At 42.2% G+C, this 20,998-nt stretch overlaps 2 protein-coding genes across 3 annotated transcripts in view; both read right to left on the bottom strand.

Moving 5' to 3' along the window:
* The window catches only part of smurf2 (SMAD specific E3 ubiquitin protein ligase 2), a 59,225-nt gene extending 43,962 nt beyond the window's left edge, over positions 1-15,263 (bottom strand). The window contains exon 1 of one of the 2 annotated variants that reach the window (XM_074696471.1): positions 14,808-15,263. In XM_074696471.1, the coding sequence (XP_074552572.1) occupies positions 14,808-14,859 (52 nt within the window). In that variant the 5' untranslated portion in view covers positions 14,860-15,263. The remainder of the gene's footprint in view (positions 1-14,807) is intronic. The other variant, XM_074696472.1, reaches the window with a different exon arrangement.
* Positions 15,264-16,603: 1,340 nt separating this feature from the next.
* On the bottom strand, positions 16,604-20,204 carry kpna2 (karyopherin alpha 2 (RAG cohort 1, importin alpha 1)). The gene is made up of 11 exons (XM_074696509.1): positions 20,111-20,204; positions 19,759-19,869; positions 19,519-19,659; positions 18,928-19,016; positions 18,557-18,825; positions 18,363-18,457; positions 17,968-18,231; positions 17,574-17,807; positions 17,198-17,380; positions 16,963-17,112; positions 16,604-16,865 (listed from the first exon to the last, which is right to left on the bottom strand). The coding sequence occupies exons 2-11, from the start codon at positions 19,813-19,815 to the stop codon at positions 16,776-16,778; spliced, it is 1,572 nt and encodes a 523-aa protein (XP_074552610.1). The 5' UTR covers positions 19,816-19,869; positions 20,111-20,204; the 3' UTR covers positions 16,604-16,775.
* Between the last annotated feature and the right edge of the window lie 794 nt (positions 20,205-20,998).

Below are 20,998 nucleotides of genomic sequence, written 5' to 3'. Positions count from 1 at the left end.
AAGAAATTCTTGGAACAACGGATGTGCAGGTTAATGCTAATTATTGATATTTCTAATCCTATAGACTCAAAATATTGGTCATATGTTGTGTCTCAGCTGTAGTGTGGCCTCCTTCTGCTCCTGGAGCTGGGGCTGAGACTGTGGTTAATTTCTGATACCATAGTGCTCTAAAGCTCTACAACCTGGATGTAAACAGTCACAGATGACAGATATCATCTTGTAGCCACTGGACCAGAGATATGAGGGATCTCCACAGGCACAAAGACCTGCAAGGAGGGCTGAATGCTGGTGGAGATAGCTTTGCTAGCAGTGTTGCCCCTACCATTGTATAGCCCCCCCACCCCAAAGTCGAGTTCATTTTATTTTCCATATAGCACCAGATCACAGCAGAACTAATTTAGAGATACCGTTCTCATAAATTTCAATTTCAATTTCAATCTAGTTTATTTGATAAGGAGGGACAAGGTACATTCATACGGGCTAAGAAAAAAAAAAAAACGTAAACGTACCCAAATCTAGCTACCAAGCTAATTTCCATTGGTAGTCCCCCCAGCTAAAATATATTTTAAAAAATCAGGTCTATACCTTGTTTTTTTCAATTTAACAGACTAAATAGCCTTATGTTATTCAACTTATTTACATGACGGGATGTCAGACTCATCATCATTTTTTACATTGTCACGTCCACATTTCTCCTTGCGCTGTTTCACGCACAGGGAAGTTCTGCCCAAACACATTCACGGATATACAAACAGATGCGCGCATTTATAGGGATGGGTACCATTCACATATAAAACGATACAGTACCGATGCCCGACATATTTATTCTTTAATATATGACCTTGTAATGCTGTGTTCATGTCCAGCATGGAAAATCACCTTCTCTTCCACTCCCTCACAGTCACAAGGATGCGTTTAGGTACCTAAACATGGTACCTTTTTGTTTTTTCGTGAATCGGTACCGGTACTTTTGACAAGTTTCGGCTGGTACCTATAAAGGTACCTAATTCGGTACCCATTCCTACGCATTAACACATACAGACAGGCACATTCCGTATGGTGGATAGAGAGCTGGAAAACCACCGCAAGAAACATTTCCTAGCTCTTTCTCAGTGAAGTTGCAACACTTGCTCTCCACCCCCCCCTGCCCGCTGCTGGCAACGTCACTGCCCCCCCAAGGCTGTAAACCTAGGGGAAACACTGGCTAGTGTTAGCCACATTGTTTACCGGCAGATCCAATAATCCTGTGATGAGCTGTGTTGAATGAAATGGCCTCAGTTTGACTTTCTGAGTATTTACTCACCTTTAGAATAGTCCTAAAATAAATGAAGAAATGAGTCACCTCAGAACAAACTCTGTACAGATGGTAGCAGAACCATTAAAAGAATATAAAATTATATGTTTTTTCTGTCAAAATTGAATTTCAGTCTAAAATTCTCACAAACAAAAAGCTCTTGGTCCCCTCACCCTTTAAGTGTCAGAGCATTTTACACTTCAAATATTTGCTAAAATGGATGAAACAGTTTCTTCAGGTTTTAGTTGTTTCGCTTTTGTAATCTGATGTATATGAGCTGTATTTAGTCTCAAGAGCAGACAACTCGACCTCTTAAAAAGCTAGTCCAGAACCTTTGCCTCAGAGCCATCCACATCACTCATTCAGTGACATGCAGCACTGCCCTATTCATGACTAAAGTGGGTTACCTTTTAAAGAGCTGGCTACACCACTTAACTTCAGCCTGTAACTGCAGTGAGACAGAGCAGAGAGAGGAAGCAGGGGAGAGTTTAAGGAGTTCAGGCCAACTCTTCTCGGGGTTCAGGCTCGCTGTGGAAATGTGGTTAAGGCAATGGGAAAATTTCCCAGCTTTGGCAGGTTTTTTATATCTCAGCAAATCTTCTTATGTAATATGCAAATCTGATAACGCTCCTTCTGGTCACATTATAAAGATATTACAGTCACTGGTGGCACGGCGATCATGGAACTACTTACTGCCAGGAAAATCCTCTAATACCTCTAAACAGACCTGCCATTTCCAAGATTTTGGAAAATTAGAGGAGGAAAAAGGGTAACAAAATCTCCCTGTGCATCACTTTACAGTGAGAGGAAAACAGAAAGGAACACTTAAAAAAAGGAGGGGAAAGACCTTCATGTGCTCTTTTTGAGAATAAATCACAGAGTCTTCCAAAGACATACTCAATCTCACTCGGAAAGAAGGAGCTTGTCAACAAGTGAGGGATGGAGAGGAAACTAGGAGTGAATCGTCCCAAAAATATCATCTCTGTGACGTGAAGTTAACACAACAAAACAAAGACAAAACATTTAAATTCCCAGGACTCCTGTTATGATCTGAAGTTACATAATTGCTGTGACCAGAGGCGAGACAGCGATATTAGGAGAAAGAAAAGATGGTTTATATCCTCCGTAGCTGTTCTGCTTCAGTAAAAGGACACGCAGCACTCAACACCTGCTGAAATTGGGACACACTTATATCAGATTTTACACTTTAACCACCAGTTCATTAAGTGAAACTCTAACTGTACCCACGGACTGAGCAGTGGGCTGAAGGTGTATGTTTGTTGATGTGTAGTGTTTTCAAAACAGTGGCCGGTCTTTGTGAAGTGCTGAGAATTTTCTTAACAGTATGTACACCAACATTGCTGTGTGGGTTAGAGTTTATCTAAATTAGCTAAATCACAAGGCAGAGCTGAGCCAGTCTGCAGAGGTTTATTACCTCGTTTTAGATCCATCCATCCATCCATTTTCTATACCGCTTATCCTGTTTAGGGTCGCGGGTGGCTGGAGCCTATCCCAGAAATCATTGGGCGAGAGGCAGGGTACACCCTGGACTGTTCGCCAGTCAATCACATAGACAGACAACCATGCACGCACACACTCACACCTAGGGACAAATTTGGTGTGACCAATTAACCTGCATGTTTTTGGACTGTGGGAGGAAGCCGGGGTACCCGGAGAGAACCCACACATGCACGGGGAGAACATGCAAACTCCACACAGAAAGACCCACCGGCCGAGGTGGGGATTTGAACCGGTGACCTTCTTGCTGCGAGGCTGCAGCGCTAACCGTTGCACCACCGTGCAGCCCTCGTTCTAGATCCACGGTTCTTCAACAAAGTAGTCTGATCAGGATCCCTCTGGGTAAAACTCTTACCTTTAAACTAAATTAAAAAAAAAAAAAAAAAAAAAAAAAAAAAAAACTAAATAAATTCAATGCAGCTGCTCAAGAAATTGTTTAAGAGATAAGGAAATATGTTTCCTTTCACTTTGGATTTGTCCAGTGAAAGAACAGCTACTATTTGAGACTGCAAGGAGACTTCCAGTCCAGTCTAAACTCAAATATCTTGTTATATTTGTATACGTTATATTTGATCAGTCCATGTCCTTTGACCACCACATAAAACAGTTGTTTCCCGGTCATGATTCTTTCATTTACGAAACATTTCTAAACTTAGGTCTGCTGTATCTCATTCTGAACTAGAAATGATGTTTCACACCTTTGTTTCATCCCAGCTGGATTGTTGTTAATTATTTTTCACTGGCCTCATGGGGTCCTCCATCCACCATCTTCAATCAGTCCAGTCTGACCAGGGCTTGTTGGCTGTCAAGCCCTCAAGCCCGTCTAAAGACTGAAGGAGACCGTGCCTTTGAAGTGATAGCTCCTACTTTGTGGAGCAATCTTCCTCTAAATATCCATTCAGCTGTCTCTGTTGTCATCTTTAAAAAACTTTTAAAGATTAGCAGGCCTTTGACCCTTACTGTACAAATAATGTTTGTTTTTTTAATTGTTTGTAGACCTTGCTATTTTACTACTTTTTTCATTTTTTTTTGTGTTGTTATGATCTTATTTTAAATTCTATATTTTCTGTGAAGCACCTTGTGACTTCGTTCTATGAAAGGTGTTATGCTAAATAAAACTTACTTACTTTAAAATAAGAAAAGCTGTATCATTTACTCTTCAGTAGAGATGGGTACCGAATTAGGTACTTTTACAGCTACCGATTGAATTCTGTCAAAAGTACCAGGTACCGGTTCACGTAGAATCAAAAGGTATCATGTTAAGGTACCTAAATGCATCCTTGTGACTGTGAGAGAGTGGAAGAGTCGGCGATTTTCCAAGCTGGACATGAACACAGCATTGCAAGTTTAAATATTGAAGAATAAATATGTTAAGTTAAAAAAATATACATTTTAATTATTAAACAAAGTGATATTTTTTACCACATAAACACAAAAAAGTACCGAAAATTGGTACTGTTGAGTACTGGTACCGATTGCCAGGTACCGGGTATCAGTACTGTATCGTTTCAAATGTGAAAGGTACCCATCTCTACTCTTCAGTCAGCGAACATATCGATGGTACAACTTCTGTATCACGACAAAAACAGAAATGTTTTCTACCTGCAGCCATAGATCTTACACACTTTAAAGGTCTAATAAAAACACAAAGGAGTGAAAGTAACAGGTCTGAGTAAAGTGACAACCCATGAGAAACACAGAGAGACAGCTTTCTGACCAAACCTGTCTCTAAACAAAGATACACAACTGTTCAAATCCAAAGTCAGAGGCCAGTGAAGAGCTTATCTTCCTTCTTCAGAAACCTGCCTGACTACATGAGGAAAGTCACCACGCACATCCACACGTGAGAGGAGAGAGGCTGGCAGCATTCTTAGTGTGAGAACATTTCATCCATCTCACGTCACCTTTTCCCTCCGTGATACAGTCCACTGTAATTGCATAATAGAGGAGTCCACCCTGACTATTTTCAGCTCCAAATAGTGGGAAACCATGCCACAATGGCAATTTTTAGTTGCATTCCTGTTACGCCTGCATAGTACATCACTCTGTGTTTCCACTCTGTGTGAGACAACGTGCCGAACAGAGAGTCATCCAGGCAACCAAAGTGTTCCACAGCACCTTCAGCGGGGAGTCAAAACAGTGAGCGGATCACAGCTCAGACTTCTGCAAGCTTGCACTCTGCCGGCTGGGACTGGAGCTCAATCCAGTGGCTTCTTGGCTCCTTTTTGTGCTCTGATGTAATGGAGGAGAGGAGAGGAGAGGAGAGGCCAGGGTGGATAACACCAACCTGTTTAGCTAAACTCGAGGACCACCACACGGCGGTGTTAAATGCCAGAAATGCTGCTTCTAATCCAGAGGAGTTTTTAGTTTCTGAGGATGATTTCACAACCTCATCTGGGAGCCGTGTTACATCATTACCACTCCGCCATATTTCTCCGTTATTTGCAGAAACCTGCCAATAAATGTTGGACTGAGAGGGCCCTCGGACGCTTCTAAGAATAAAGACAGTAATCATGTTGTAATCTTAGAAGAAAGCACAGCACAGCCAACGACTACTACTACGACGTCTGGAGGATACGACTGCAACCAGTTTGATTTTCATCATCATTTATCTGATCATTAGGGTTTAATTTAGCCTTTATATACTTGTTTAAAGTGTTTTTAAATTACAAACTTGATCTCAAATGTAAGTAGAAGCTTGAGAAAAGCAACATGTGTTTGGATAAAAAACTTCATGTGACCATAGCAAGCCTGGGCTGAGGTTCACAGAAGTTACAAATCAAGACAATAATTTTATCCAGTTGCAGAACAACATGAAAGAAAAAACCCTGGAGGATATAAATAATCTTCATCACTGGAGTGGACTTAAAGCTTCAAGGATTGGTACATCAGATGCAGGTGCTTCATTAATGCCTCCAAAAAGCAAATATGTGACCACATGTCAACACTCCTACCACCTCCAGCTCTGTGTCATCTCCTGAGAGCTGAGTCACCGGACGTTCTCCGCTCCCAGTTTAGGTTTCTTAATGACTTTCCTCCAGATCAAACCACCATTCATACCAAGCCGCTTCACATCAGAATCAGAGCGAAGAGTCATAAAGAGAGGATGATGATAGGGGCTGACGATGTGCCTGCACACATGTTTAGGATTCTTTAGGAGTTAGTGCATCAGGGAGCAAAGTGTTGAAATATCCCGTTTTCTTTTGGGCACATACGCAGACAGACTTTCTCTGCTCCACAGGAATCCTGCCGTGTATTTGTTCTACTCTAGCAAAGGTGCCATTTGAAATGTGATCCGGTGTGAATATAAACATCTCCCCTCTGCTTCGGTCTTCTGAGAGGACTGAAAGGGCTCAAACGTCAGGCCGAGGCACGGACAGACGCCTGGAGTCAGCTGGTGGCGTCTTGTGGGTTTTGCACCAAAGCGACTCCCCCCCTCACCCCCTCAACAGTTGAGACTTTGGAGACCACCATCGTAATCTTATCAACCCGTGTCCAACCAAGTTTAAAGCAGAGCTGACACATCTAAAGATTATGCTCAGGTTACCCTCCTCCATCAGACAGCTGGGGAGAAACACTGTGATCGCCCAGCTCTGACAAATATCCACACACGCAGAATCAGAGCTAATGAGGCTTTATGCAAACCTGTCCACTGCTCTCTCCTGGCCTCTCTCCTGGGGGGTGAAGAAAATCAGACATCCCTTCAAGCAAATGCAGGAGGAAATAACCCTTTCCTCTCTTTGAATAAAGGACCAGAATCCCCAAAAGGATTATTTTATGAATCACTGGTGCCTAAAATACACCAGAATACAGGAACAGGCATCACATGGGGGAAGAACCCCATGTCCCACAGTACCATCTGATTGGTTACAAGCAGAGCCATTTCTCAGGTAACAACCAATCAGCATTCAAAGCTGTGCATGCAATGCTCTCTCGCACACACAGCTTAGCTGATCCTCCTCCACTTTGACAAGTGAAGTAACTCTGGAGAGGAGGTTTATGTTTCAAAGGTAAGTTAAGGCAGCAGACTCTCCCGAAGTTGTGTGAAACATCCCAGTCCTCCACAAATCACAACAACTAATGACGTTCCTGTGAGCCCAATAAAATTACGTAAACATAAGCAGCAGCTCTGGCACTAGCAGTCCCTCCAGATGTGTCTGTTAACCACTTGAATAAAGGTTTCTGATAATATTAATATGGAAATTGTCACAGTAGAAGTATGTGTGTGTGCGAATGAGACAGAAGAGAAAAACTGTATGAACTCTATGCTGCCCTCCCTGAACACAGGTGCCCAGCTCGGCAGATCGCTAACACTTCTTTCGAGAAAGAACAGTGAAATGAGACACACAAAGACACAGAGAAAGAGATATTAAATGATTCTTAACCAATTAGCTCCGGTTAGCGAAAGTCCATTAGTTTAATGCTAACATCAATGGAAAATCCCATTCACAGGATAATGCATTTAGTATTGTGACTATCTTACTGCCTATGAACCTATTTTAACTTTCACACACACAAAAAATACTCCTCTTATCAATACACACAAAAATACATTTTCCTTCTTCTTGAAAATGGATACAAAATGATTTTAACTGCAGACATTCAGTTTTAAAGACAAAATACCCCTGGGGAGATGGAGTTTTTGGCCTATACTGCAGATGCAGTATAGGCTATGCTTGCTGATGCTTCTCTGCATGGAGATTCTCCCTGTCTACACTATGGAAGCCCTAGATTGTCCAAACATTTAAAACCAATGTCATGTGAAAACTTAACAGACAATTAATGAAACTACATTGCATGCTAATAAAGGGCAGCAAAAACTCAATTCAGCCCAGTTTTATTGCAGTTACATTGAAACTTTAGAAAACTTTATTAACCGTAGAAAACTTTAGACAGCTATATGCTGCTGAGCCTGGGAGCTGTTCATTAAACATACGCTTAAAGTGATACTCCGGGATGGAACAAGTTGGGTTGAGAACTAGAGCCTTATTTAGCAGTGTTTTTGTGTGAAAGTAACGCGCTGAAAATTCTCTAAATAAAGCGTGAATGCAGACCAATATCAGATTTTTTTGGTGGGAGTCTGTTTATTTGTGTTTTTGGTCAAGTAAAAATTGGCCTCGTCTGAGTGCAGAGGAAAGCAGCAGAGGAGCAGGGAGGGGGTGTTTGGTGCGAGCACTCTGGGCTTCTGCTGCACAAAAACACTGCTGTAGGGGAAATTTCTGCCCTAAACCTTGTGATAGGACCCAACTTGTTCCATCCCGGAGTATCACTAAAGGCATAAGAACTGAGTTACGTTTTGGAGTTTGTATTATTCAAAATTTTGACCCCAATATTTTCACTTGAACTGCAAATGAATATCAGCTCCAAATATCGGTTATCGGCTTCTTTGACTACTAATAATCTGTATCGGTATCGGCCCCCAAAAAAACTCATATTGGTCTATCGCCATGATAATATTTAAGGGCTTCTGTAATTAAAGAGGCTCTACACTTGACACTGGACGTGCATGCAGCAGCTGCCGATTAAAATAAACACCCTCAAGCTCTTTTTACTTCTTCAAAGGAAGCTGTAATTTGTGAGAAAAGCAAGAAATGGAGGAGCAAGGACGGGAGAACAGCGCAGGCATCATCCAGGCAGGAGGAGATAGAAGGAGAGCCTTAGGATAAAGAAATTATTCAAATTCTCACTGGAGTTCCCCTCATTGCTAATCCAGTTCTGACCCATTAACCAGCACAGCCAGGTTTATAGATCTGAACTACCCTGCAGGATTCTGCAAAGCCAAACAGACTCTGACAGCGCTATGAGAAGCACACAACCAATGTAAGCTGGAGTATAGATCCCGGTACTTGGTATGACTCATCCGGGTGAGATACACCATACTTATTTACATTCCTCATGAACTACAATTAACCTTTGCCTCAAGCTGGCTATAAATCATACAAATGGAAATAAAAGATGACAAGTTCAGGTGCACTTCCACAGATCTTCACGCCCACATGAGGACTGAGAAAAGTCCATCTTTACGTTTGAGTACAGCTGACATGTTTGGGGTATGAGAGCAGCAGACGTCTGTGCAGCTAAATGTGAGCATGAGTTCCCAAACGGATTCTCTCTCAGGGGAAGAATGCAGCGCCCCATTAGCTTTCTATAACACAGATACTCTCTTTATTAAGCTGCATGTGATAAAGTGGTGATATCAAACTATACACAGCAAAATCCCCTGCTGCTGCTGAGACTTTTAATCTGTCAGTGATTGATCCACCAGTTTCTGTTCTTCTAACCCATTTTCAGTCCCTCTCTGACGCAAACATGAGGCTCAAGTGGAAGCGCTAACTCTGCAGCAAGCTCATATTATATTGTTTTTTATAATTTATGTTTATATTATTTTTATGTAATTTATGTCAACATTATTTTATAAGATTTATGTTTATATTTTTTATACTAAGTTTATATTATTTTCATGTGTTTAAGGCGGCAGCCAACATTTGGGTATCAGCATTGACTGAGCAGTGAGCACTATGTTGGACTTGAAAATAAACAGAATGACAAAATATTTACTCTGACCTTTTTGAATCCTGCACCCGGTTAATAAGGTATGAAAAACTAAAACTAAACTAAAACCAAGCCTTGTTGCAAAAATAAAAACTAGAATGCCTACTCTAAAACTAATTAAAACTAAACTGTAATGGAAAAAAATGTCAAAACTAACTAAAACTAAACTATAATGACAAATCCAAAACTATTATAACCTTGCTCTGCAGACACACTGTGTTTTACAGTCATGAGTAAAGTGTTATTTGAGTAACATCTTTTCCACACACACCCTTTGCAACTTCAGAAATCCCCCCAGGGGTGCAGCAGTCCTGATGCAGAGGGACAGTGGAGTAAAAACAGAGATCATTGTGAGTAATTCCTCCTCTCCCTCTCAGGCTCCAAATGAAACAGGATGTGTGGAAACAGGAAAATATTATCGGTTGTTAATGTTACAAAGCAACCACTCTGAAGTGTTGATGCTCTGCTCAGCAGGAAGAGCCCATCTCCCCAAACCACACACACCGCCCACTAATCAAAGCCACGGCACGCTGTTATAATACAGTCACAGGATTGAGCTGTGAGCCACCCAGTGACACGGGCAACACACAATACGCTCCTCGCCTGCTGAGTAACAGCAATGCTTGGCTTTGTTGTTCCAGGGGAACCTCAAAAGGGGGTTTCTGCTCCCCACCTGTCAGGGGTGGCGTTTGGACAAGTGTTGGGGTCTGGGGGGCACTTCCTCTTCAAGAGGCTGCCCGCCCTCTCTCTCACGGCTACATCTGGTCTCCTCTGGGCCGTTGCTGGCGTCGGTTGAGGGTAGAGCAACCGCACAAGTCTTTGTTCTCATTTGAGAGCAGCTGAAGCAACAGGAAGGCCAACTCCAGCCAGTCAATTAATTGATCGAACAATTTAACTTTATGGGCGGCTTGCTGCAGGAGGAAGGAAAATGTTTACAAATGATGTGCAATAATTGCTCCATATGTTCTCTTTCTGATTTCTTCAGTTTTTCTTTCTTGTTTGGGAACAAACGGTGAAAAAGTTGCTGAAATTGTACGCGCAGTGCAGTCAACAGCTCACCACATGCAGCTAATCACTGCGTATTTACAATATATCCTGTCTGAACACCCAGATGAACCCAAATCACTTCCATACAGCCACTCTGTAAAAGCAGCTCTGACTGAGACCACATGAAGAGCCGCTCAGACCACATTAAACCGGTCTTGATCATCAGGTCCTGTGCCTCCACAGCCCCATCTGTGACCAGCTGTGGGGGTTTCTTCTTCAATTATCTGGCATCCAAAGACCCTGTCTGTAGCTACAGTCAGAGCAGGAAAACCAGGAGACTGAAGCCTTTCACTTAGAGCAGCACAGAGGGCCAGTGTGAGGTCCCTGGGTCTTTGCAGCATCTTTAAAATAAGTCTGTTTCATTCCACAGCAGAGTCTGTGTCCGCTCAGCTGCCAGTGGCTTCACAAGGGAGAGAAGCAGGAACTATTTCATCAAGTGTAAGCGCGCAGGTTTGCTGCAAAGCCATCACATCCAGCTAATTTGCAACAGCAGCTGATTAACTGGAAAGAAAGACACATGACAGAGAGATTTAAAAAAAAAGAATCAGTCGAAGCGGAGGAAGCCTGTTGGGTGAGGGTGGGAGTGAAATATGCTTTGGACTCGGTCTGAGGGGGAAGAGGCTTACAGTCGGAAAGAACAGGAGTGACTCAGAGAGAGACGAGAGGTGGGAATGCGAATGGAGAATTCGAGGGAATCCCACTGAGATAGCTCTCTTCACTGGTCTGCACCGCCAAAGAATTCAGATGAGCAAACCATATGCTCGACGAGTCACATGTAAACTCCCTGAAGAGACAGAAACGGCAATAAATGTCAGGAATCTGAATCCAAACAGAATATCAAGGAATTCTCAGCTCATTTATTATTCTTTTGTGCCTCTTTCGCAGCAGAAATTGTATTCAAAGTGGAAAGACGGAATACTGAACTTCTTTTCTGCTTAGTCTCAATTATACTCAGTCTGGCGTTCAGCAGTGAGTCATGAAATCTAAAGCTGCACGAAAAGTGGTGCAAATTACAACATGGGAGAGTTTAAGAATGATGGTAGAGGAGCAGTGATGTAATGTATGACGCTGTGTAGCCTGAGTGTTTGTGTGTCACGTGATTTGAAAAGCGATCAGCTGTGGAGTTGAACAGAAACCTGTCCCATGTAGTCAAGGGGCAATTCTCGCCCCAAGTGTTAGTTTTAGCAGCTTGCTTGCCATATTTTTCCAGTTTAATAGCTGGCAAACATCTGTAACATCTGGTCCAAATGGAGAAGGGGCGGGGGGGGTCGCCTGCAGCACAAACAGCTACAGGCCTGTTTAAATGAAGGAACTCATCATTCAAAACCTGCCTGGAAACAAGTTCATTGGCAGCTATGTGTCAAAAATCAACCAGAATAAGATGACAACATGCAGCTACGATGTCGCAAAGGCGCTCGACGGGTCCATTACTCCCTGTGCAGCGATCTAATCAGCCCAGTATACACAGCTGTGCTGGGCTAAACAAAGAAACATTTAATGAAAGTGTGTAGTAAAAAGTCTCTGCTAGAAGTGAGCCACAACACAGCTGCATTCCTATACGGCTTCCTCTCCAGGGGCCGAACATGTGGATGAAACAGCACTAAAATATATTACATAATTCGGAAAGAAATTCGCTCCTGAAGAGTGACTGCATGCAGTGCTGGAACTATTTCCACTCAGAGAGAGCGCGAGAAAGCCAGAGAGAGACAGTGGTGTTGGAAAAGCATGAGGAGATGTGAGTGAGTGATGTTCCTGTTCTTTAAGCTGCGGATATTCACTCAGGTGGGGTGTACAGTATCATTCAGCACGGAGAGGAGAGCAGCTCTACGAGGTCCTGCTTTTGTTTTTTCTTTCTCCACAGTAAACTCACATTCTTCAAATTCTTCCACAGGACCACTGCGGTTCATCTTCAGCTGCAGACTTTGGATTTCCACATGAAAGGTGTCCAGAAATGTTTTATGAGGTGACATGTCTGATACGGACACGTCATCAGCAAGCATCAGTCATTTCACAGCAGGTTTAAAATGTCAGCAGCGTCAGAAAGCAGCAGCCTGGTGCTCTGACAGCTGATTATTTCAACTTTTAAAACATACACACATGGCATACTTCCATACTCAAATACTTAAAATTTTGAGTATACTGCGTCAAAATGAAAAACAGTATGTATAGTATGCGAAAAATGAGTATGCAAAAGTACCCGGATGATTTACCCAAATCGGCCCGGATTTTGAGTATGCAGCTGTGGACACTCAACGCACTCGTTTCCTCCTCTGGCAGCAATGGCGAAAGAGAGCTGTGGCCGTTTGCTCAGCACGGTATAAATACAAATAAACAATACATACAGGGACATCTTCAGCCAGTAGGAGGAGGAGGAGATGTTGTTGGCGCAGATTACGGCGTAGCAAAGCGCGATTGAAATGCATTGAAATTACAATGAAAGATGGTAAGATCTTGATATTTTGATCGTGTTATTAGTTGTGTTTAATATACTACTGAAAAGGCTTTGAAAATTTGCGGGCAAATAGTAGCGGTATTTGGCGGAAATGCGAAGAAGAAGAGGTGGACATCATGTTGTCATTTCCGGTAAGTACGGCGCTTGGCAGTATGCGATTTGAGGCAGCATTTCACCCTCAAAATTTGCGCACTTAGCCAGTGAGTATGTAGTATGCTTAGTACACTCAATTTGAAAATTTTGAGTACACAGTATGGAAGTATGCGATTTGAGACACACTGATGGTTTAATAATTCACTTTCTTGATCATGAAATGACTCCAATCTCTGGAGAACAGAGCACAGACTGATATACAAGACTGGACATAAATAACACATATAATAATGCTTTTACTGAATATGATGCAAAACAACAGTATTTCCGATACTAGATTTGTAGAAAAACATAAAACATAACTTACATTGCAGAACCAACGTGTAATCCAGATTACTTTGGAAAGTGTAACTTCCAAAGCTGATCATGACACAGTCTGTCTCGCAAAACGTGCTGAGACAGAGTTTGGGATACTCTCTGAACTGTCTGCAGCAAATGGCAGTGAAGCTAGCCAGTGGATAAAGCAGCTTTCTAATCCAGATCGGTGTCACATCAGTGCAAAACTGGAGCACAATCTACACTGTTAAGGCTATTCTAAGACAGAATTGTCTCCACCAACTGTAGCAGACGTGGATATACTTTCATAGGGCAAGCATACAGGGACAGTAGCCCAATCAAGCTCTAGCTCCAGCTCGACTTAACTGTGCGTGTAAACGTGCCGAGTTAAACAATGCTTGGCACATAATGTATAAACTCTTCTCTTTTAAGAAGCAAAGCCTGAAAATAAAGCTGTGGGCTCAGGGCTTGATGCCCTTGGCTCCTGCACCTCCAGAGCATTAAATCCATCTTGTTCAAATCTCCCTCCTAGTTGTCTCCACTTATTCCAATCAGAAACAGCCCCAGTTTAAATATTTAATTTGGCCTTTCCTGAGGGGAAAGACCGCTGTGGACTTTGATTCAGGTCAGATGCTGGATGTGCATCAAAAAAAAAAGAAAAAAAGAAAAAAAAAAGGGGGCAGCTGTCGGCCACTTCTCCCAGTCAAAACAGTGAGCTCTCATGTAAACCTTTTCTGGTGTTTACATGAGAGGGGGAGCAGGGGGAGATGACCAAACAGAAAACTACTCTGCATCGAGAGACACAACTTCAAGAGTGCTTTACAGAAAGAGAGGCATGCAGTTTCACTGTGACCTGCTATAGCTCATGTATCTCTACATGGAGGCACCTATCTGTTAGTACACAGTTATAACACGCTGACAAAAGCTCAATCTCTAACTCCTGTGACCTGTGGAGCTGTCTGCAGCCTCAGCCCAGACGGGCTCTGCTTTAAAGGCTTTACTACAGCTAACTGTCTGTCTGGAATGCTAGGCTAACGTCAGCTAGCCAACTTTTTGTGTCTGTGGGAATAACAGAGTGATATTTAAGTCTCATTCTGACACTGAAAGATAGATACGTTCAGATTGAATAATTACTCAAGATAAAATTACATATAGTCGTTTTATCAGGGCGTTTAACAACTAAACAGTAGAGCAACACTGAGGGTAATGCTAGTGGTGACAATCAAATGGCTCAGACTATTTCCTAGAACAACATTATCCACATTGACTGTAAACTAATGGACTGTTTGTACAGTTTTAAACAGTATGAACGAAAACCTTAAGATGAAATGCAGAAAATGCATTGCAAAAGTTTATAATGTGTAAAAAAGCACAAGAAGGACCCGGCGGCTAGCCAACTCCATGGCCCATGGGAACCTATCCCACCAGAAAGTAGACGGCAACCTTCTAGCGAGTGTGTGCGTGTGTGTGTGGAGGGGGGGAATGTACTCGGGGATTTAAAGCGTAGCTTGCTACCTGTTAATCGCAGCTTCACCGGGCCGTTCCGCCGAACTCCTTGGTTGGACATGTCCTGGTTCCAGTCTTCACCGCTCGTAGTAAAAATGTGTGATTTGAAGAGGAGAATAAAAAGGTTGATCAACCTCTCCGCTGGTTTTAGACAATAATGGAGTCAAGGCATTGTGGCCCGGATGTGAACTGAACTGCCATAGCGCTCGCGCACAAATGCGAAAAATTAAAAAATCAAAAAATAAAATCTGTAGTTTTTTGCTGCTGAAGAGAGCATTCAGTGTAAATGTCTTCCCCCCGCGGTGCAGGGCTGCTTGGACGTGTCTATAGCTCGGTGTTTTTATCTTCACATCTTCGTGGGGAGCCTCCGTCCTCCTCTCCTCTCGCTCAGAGTTGAACTGTTGAGCCCTCCGGTGGAGCTCCCGCTTCAGGAGGCTGCTGCTGCTGCTGCCGCCGCTGCTGGGAGCCGACCAGTGCTGACGACACACCGAGGAGGAGGAGGAGGAGGAGGAGGAGGAGGGGGGAGACATTTTTCCAACATGTCAAAAAATTCTCCAACATGTGGATCAAAAGATGTCTGCCAACCCACACTTGTTTTGGAATTTATTTCAACACATGTTTTTGAAGCGCTAGGGTGATGTAGTTATTTGGCTAGATGTTATTGCTAAACAGAAAATCAGAATAATTTCACTGATCCCACTGAGGATCACGCCTGCGTAAATATTTACACTGTACCTATAAATAAAAAGAGTTAATGTAAGACAGAAATAAACTTAATTGTGCCATAAATAGCAGGGGCGTGACAGACTTTTGGGACTTGGGTGTCCAACATAGGCCAGGGTGGCCGGGGTACATTTCTATCTTCCTGTGTTTAAAGTCTTTGCTAGAAAAGAAATTTTACTTCTTCAGGGTCTTCAAAAGATATTTCTTTAAAGTCAAAATTAAAGGTGCAGTTAGAATATCTTGAATATCAGATCGTAAAACAAGTTCCACCACTGAAAAACAAACAGCCAACCACAGCTGAGTATCTTTGGGACTGACCAATCAGCTGTCAAGGGGATGAAACTAATAAAGTGCCTTTAAATGAAATGAGTTTGTAGAAATCAAATAAGCCTAGTGTGTTAAACTGTCCTGAGACAAACATTCTCAAAGTAATTATTTTGTTACTCCCTCTGGGCAAAGTGGTTCCTGTTTGCTGATGTCCCTCCCTGCACATGCATACATACTTTCTTTTTGATAGAAAAAAAAATCACTCACTGTGAATGACTGCAGTGGAAAAATAAGAAAAGCTGCTTCCCTAATTCAGAGGTAATGACTACTAAAAAAGTGCAAGGCTTTTGCAGTACACAACAAGACATCGGTCAATTTTGTGTCAAACAAAACTCAGTTTCACAACCAGATAAAGTTATATCCAAGTTACACACCAAGACCATAAACTGTTTATTAAATTAAAGACCTTTTTTTCAGACTGAAGCAAAAATGATTTAGAGCTCCCACTGCTGACTGGAAGAGGGTGACTTACCAACAGAAGAGTCATTGAGTGTCCTATAACTGTCTGCTTGAAACCCACACGTGAAACTGTTCTGCTGTGGACTGGACAGCAGGGAAGTATGATGTTTTATAGGTACATTCAGAAAGTAATTCAGTCAGTGGAAGGTCCAATGACTGTGAAAGGTTTCAGCACCAGGTCAAAGTAAATGCATGTGGTGGTCTGGAGCTGAAATCTGGTCCTCTGTATTATTCACATCTGTCCCTTTGACACCAATACCCCCTGCTGGTCACTCTTACATGTGAAGTAATGAGCAGATAACCTCAACACACAATCCGTCATCTTTATTTACAGTAATATTTCATTGTCACATTAAAACAGTATGTACACTCACAACATGAAAGAGGAGACTCCAGAGACATGAACAGAGAACAAACAGAGGCAGTCACAGAACAGTAAAGAGTAGATTTGAGGTATTAGAAATGCATCTAGAAGTTGAAAGTGCTCTGGTTTTCACCAATGTTGAAGGCGTAGGCGTCATCGGTTGTTTCAGGGGCCACACACTGAACCTCCTCATCCTTAGATCAAAAAGAGAACAAAGGTCAGTTGGTCTGTTTAAAAAAGGTATCCAAAAAGTTTGTTTTAAACAATCAGACAATGTAGAAAATTACTCACCTCCTCTGAGAAGTATTTCTCGATGATGTTGAGAGCAGCTTTATAAACCATCTCATTCTCGTGAGCCTGCAGAGCCTCGATCTTATCCAGTCCTCCACACTCCTCAACCATCAGACTGAGCTTATCTGACTCCCCAATTTTATCCCCGGCCTGAAAAGAAATCACACATGAGCACAAATACTTCACTGGATTCATCAGGTGTGGCTGATAAATATTCCAGGGACTCTAAACTAACCATAAAGATGTTTGTGATGGCATCCAGGATGACCAGGACAGTTTTGCTGTCTTTAGAGGAGAGCAGACTGAGGAGCGGCTCCAGGACGTTAGCTTGGACGAGGTAAACCACCTGTTGAATACTGCCCCCGCTGGTGAAGTTAGTTACAGCCCAGACAGCCTCTTTTTGAGTTTTGTAGTCACCCTGGAGAGAAAAAGAATGAATGATGAGGAAATGGACTATAACCTTCATGTTCATGATTATATATAATCCAGCTCTGTGTGATAACGTTTTCTGACATCGATCACCTTTTCTTCCTTTTAAAAAAGTCAGAAATAGTGTCGACACCAACTTTTCCATCACTGACTCAACTTTCAACCACTAATCCAACACGTACCCGTATGAGCATGTCAACCATGTAGGGGACGAGTCCGGCGTTGATGACCTCCTGGATCTGTCCGTCCTTCCCTGCAGTGATGTTGGACAGAGTCCAGGCCGCCTCTTTTTGGATGTTGGCTTTTTTGTGTCTCAGCAGCTGAGGAAAAAGGCGCAGGGCACCTGCATCCAAAACCGCCTGGGTCTGTTCGTCTGTGCCAGTGACAATGTTACCTATGGCTCGTAGTGCAGGGGTCTAACGAAAAGAGACATTTCATTAGTTTGGAGCACATCTGTGCAACTTTCCAAAAGTTCAGATTTGTTCCTTGATTGTGGCATCAGATAAAAACCAATTAACCAGACTACAATAAATTGATCACACTAGATGTACACATCAAGTGGGACTTTGTACATACCACGACAGGCAGCTCATCAAAGCCCAGCAGCTTCACCAGACGAGAAATCAAACCAGTTTGGACCACCACCTCGATACGGTCATTGGAGCCATCAGTCAGATAGGAAATTGCCCAGCAGGCGTCAGCCAACACTTCCAGGTCGTCACAGTGAAGGAGACGAATGAGGGAAGGTAAGATCTGCTGGATGGCGGCCATGGGAGGGGATGGGTTCTTGTTGCGGCAGAGGTTTGACAGAGTCCAGGTGACATTTCTTAGGTAGCTGGTCTGCACAGAAACATTCAGAGGGAGAAGTTGTTTCAGGGCTCAGTGTGAGGATGACCCCTTGTGGTTGAAAAGGGAGAGGAAATTATTGACTCCTTTAAGAACACGTTTTCTGATATACACGTATTATTTACATTATATGCAGAGAGGTCAGGGATGGCCAGCAGACTGAGCAGAGGAGCCACAGCACCGTGTTTGATGACCCGGTCTCTAAGAGCAGATCCATCGCCTGCAGAACAAAGAAACTAACATTAAAAACGTCTTCTCTTCTTTAATGCTCATTATGATTCTCTGATGCTCACTTGAAACTATAGAGTTATTAAGTTACCAGCGATGTTTCCCAGAGCCCACACTGCCTGCTCGCTAATGTGCTGGTGGGGTGATGTGACCAGGCTGATGAAAGCAGGAATAGCTCCACCCTCCACCACAGCCGCCGTCTGATCAGATGTTCCAGAGGCGATGTTTGTCAGAGCCCAGGATGCCTCAAACTGGATGGGAGGACAGTCAACGAGTCCCAGGAAGGAGACAAACTTTGGGATCAGACCAACGCTGATTAGCTGGTCGATGGGTGGGTGTTTGTCACGGGACAGAAGCTTCCTGAGATTGGGACAAGAACGGGGACAGAGTCATAAATAAAAATCCAATAAGAGATGTTTTCATATTTATCTAATGTAATGTTCCTTAGTTTAACAGTCTTACCGTGCAGCCTGTGTGGCCTGGAGCTGGGAGTCAGTGTTCCCACTGTTCACTCCTGTAAGAATCTCTTCAACCGTCCACTGCCTGACCGCCTGTCAAACGTCACATAAAACACAGAAAAATCAGGATTCATAGAAAGTAGAGATATCATCCAGACCTTGAATATATATTTTTTAATTAATGTTCCACATGGCATCTCAAACTTTTTGAGGTTTGGTTGTAGTGTAATTTTAATTTCTTCATTTCACACAAGAGTATGAATATACACATAAAGAACATGTGAAAACACATCCTTTGGTGGGGTAAACATTTGTATGAGGCTTGTATACATGGAAACCACACCCAAGGACATTTCGAAATGAAAATAAATAATCAGAATAGTAAATTATCCATTCAACATGATTTAAAACATTTTGTAAGCACTTTATATACATGTGAGCAGAGTTCCCTCTGTGTGGGTGCAAAAAAAATCTAATAGAAACAGAAAACCAAATGACTTTTAGAACGGCCCAAATTGACCATGTTTAAGATGTGGACAGTCGGTTTTACCCTGTATTGTGTTAGTTATGGCATTTAAAGGATTTAAAGTCGTACCTGGCAGTTCTGGGTTCTTTCCTGCAGAGGAGAGGTGGCCTCGTCAGGAAGTGCAGACACATTCCTCCTCTTGAAGATTTGATCGTCTTTCTTCGCCTTCCTCAGCTCCACGTTTGTCTCCACTCTCCTGCGACGGAGCTCCTGTTAGAGTAAAAAGTCCCATGTGTTTCAAACTTAAGCCAACCAGGGATACGAATAAGGATATAATGCTGGTCTGAGTTCGTCCAGGAGATAACTCACATTAGCGTCTTTGCCTTTGTTCTTGAATTTGTTCAGACGTACAGCGTTCTCAGACATTTTCAGGCGATTAAAGCAGAGCAGATATGAAGCAGAAGTTTCGATGTTCTATTCCTGTCAAAAATAAAGATCAAAACTTAAAATGACCCAATTTAAGGCTGCCTCGTGACACAACGGCAAGAGAAATGACACACGTCAACGTCCCAGAGACAGATTTAACATCGAACTGCTCTGTTACAAGAATAAGTAAATAAAAATAACGTCAACTCATCCCTTTATATCACTAAAGACAGACATTTCTATTTAAAATGACATTCTCTCAGTAAAAGTATATTTAAAGACAGCACATGCTCACCTTCCCGTCTTCAGGAGGATGTAATGCTCGCAAAGCGCCACACAGACCTTTAAATTTCTGTTACAAACTCTCCTGATTGGTCAGTTCGAGCAGAGAGCATCCAACCGTTGACGCTCATTGGGCTATTCGAAATACATCACCACGCACAGGAGGTGACGTAGGTGTATGGAAGTATCGCGAGAGTCTCAATCATTTGAATTTTTTTTTTTTTTTTTTTTTTTTTTTTTTTTTTACTGCTGCACAAGTTTATGCAGTGTTTACGAAGGTTAACATGTTTAAAGATCAGATTGTTTTGGTCGAACATTGAACTTTAACAATGAAACACATAATTTATTCTAAAATTTCATTTGTCCCATTTTTTTTTCCCGGAAATCTTATTTACAGCTGTTCAAACTCCAGCCACTGAAACGTTTTTCTGTATTAAAGATAGAGTCAAAAAGCAAATAACCGTATATTTTCTTTACACTATACATTCAGGGTTTTAACTTGTTATTAAATCTTAAAGACGAAAGACTCATTATGTTAATCGACTCAAAAAAGGCAAACAATACGTTTTAATAAAAATGCAAGTTTTTAACCCCATACCATAAGTAGTTAACACAACCAAAACTGTCACCAGTCATTAAAACTGGAGATGGTTAGACATATTTAATGGTTAGCGAAACACTGAGCGTTTTAGAGTTTGCCAGGTAATTTTACCTATAAAAGAAAGTCCCGTTGATGAAACCAAAACGAAAGAGTAAGAGTGACTGTTGTTCATGACTTATTCCTCTAAAATGCCTGATTTATTCCTATCAAAACAGTTAAAAGTTCTAATGTCAATAAAAGCCTTAATATCATATCAGAGAAAAAAATTTGAATGAATATACATGTAACTGTAGAAATATG

The sequence above is a fragment of the Halichoeres trimaculatus genome, unplaced genomic scaffold (genome assembly GCF_033239565.1).
Source record: "Halichoeres trimaculatus isolate MK-OKI-2021-1 unplaced genomic scaffold, fHalTri1.1 fHalTri1_scaffold_20, whole genome shotgun sequence".
Lineage (NCBI taxonomy): Eukaryota > Metazoa > Chordata > Actinopteri > Labriformes > Labridae > Halichoeres > Halichoeres trimaculatus.
The sequence above is the reverse complement of the archived record's forward strand: the minus strand, read 5'-3'. Positions and strand labels throughout refer to the sequence as shown.

Bases quoted from the DNA above. Each gene is read 5' to 3' on its own strand.
- kpna2 (XM_074696509.1), bottom strand. From the start codon at position 19,815: ATGTCTGAGAACGCTGTACGTCTGAACAAATTCAAGAACAAAGGCAAA. The intron at 19,660-19,758 runs GTGAGTTATCTC...TTACTCTAACAG, and splicing joins ACAAAGGCAAAGACGCTAAT to GAGCTCCGTCGCAGGAGAGT. The intron at 17,113-17,197 runs GTTAGTTTAGAG...ATTTCTTTTCAG, and splicing joins CCATCACAAACATCTTTATG to GCCGGGGATAAAATTGGGGA.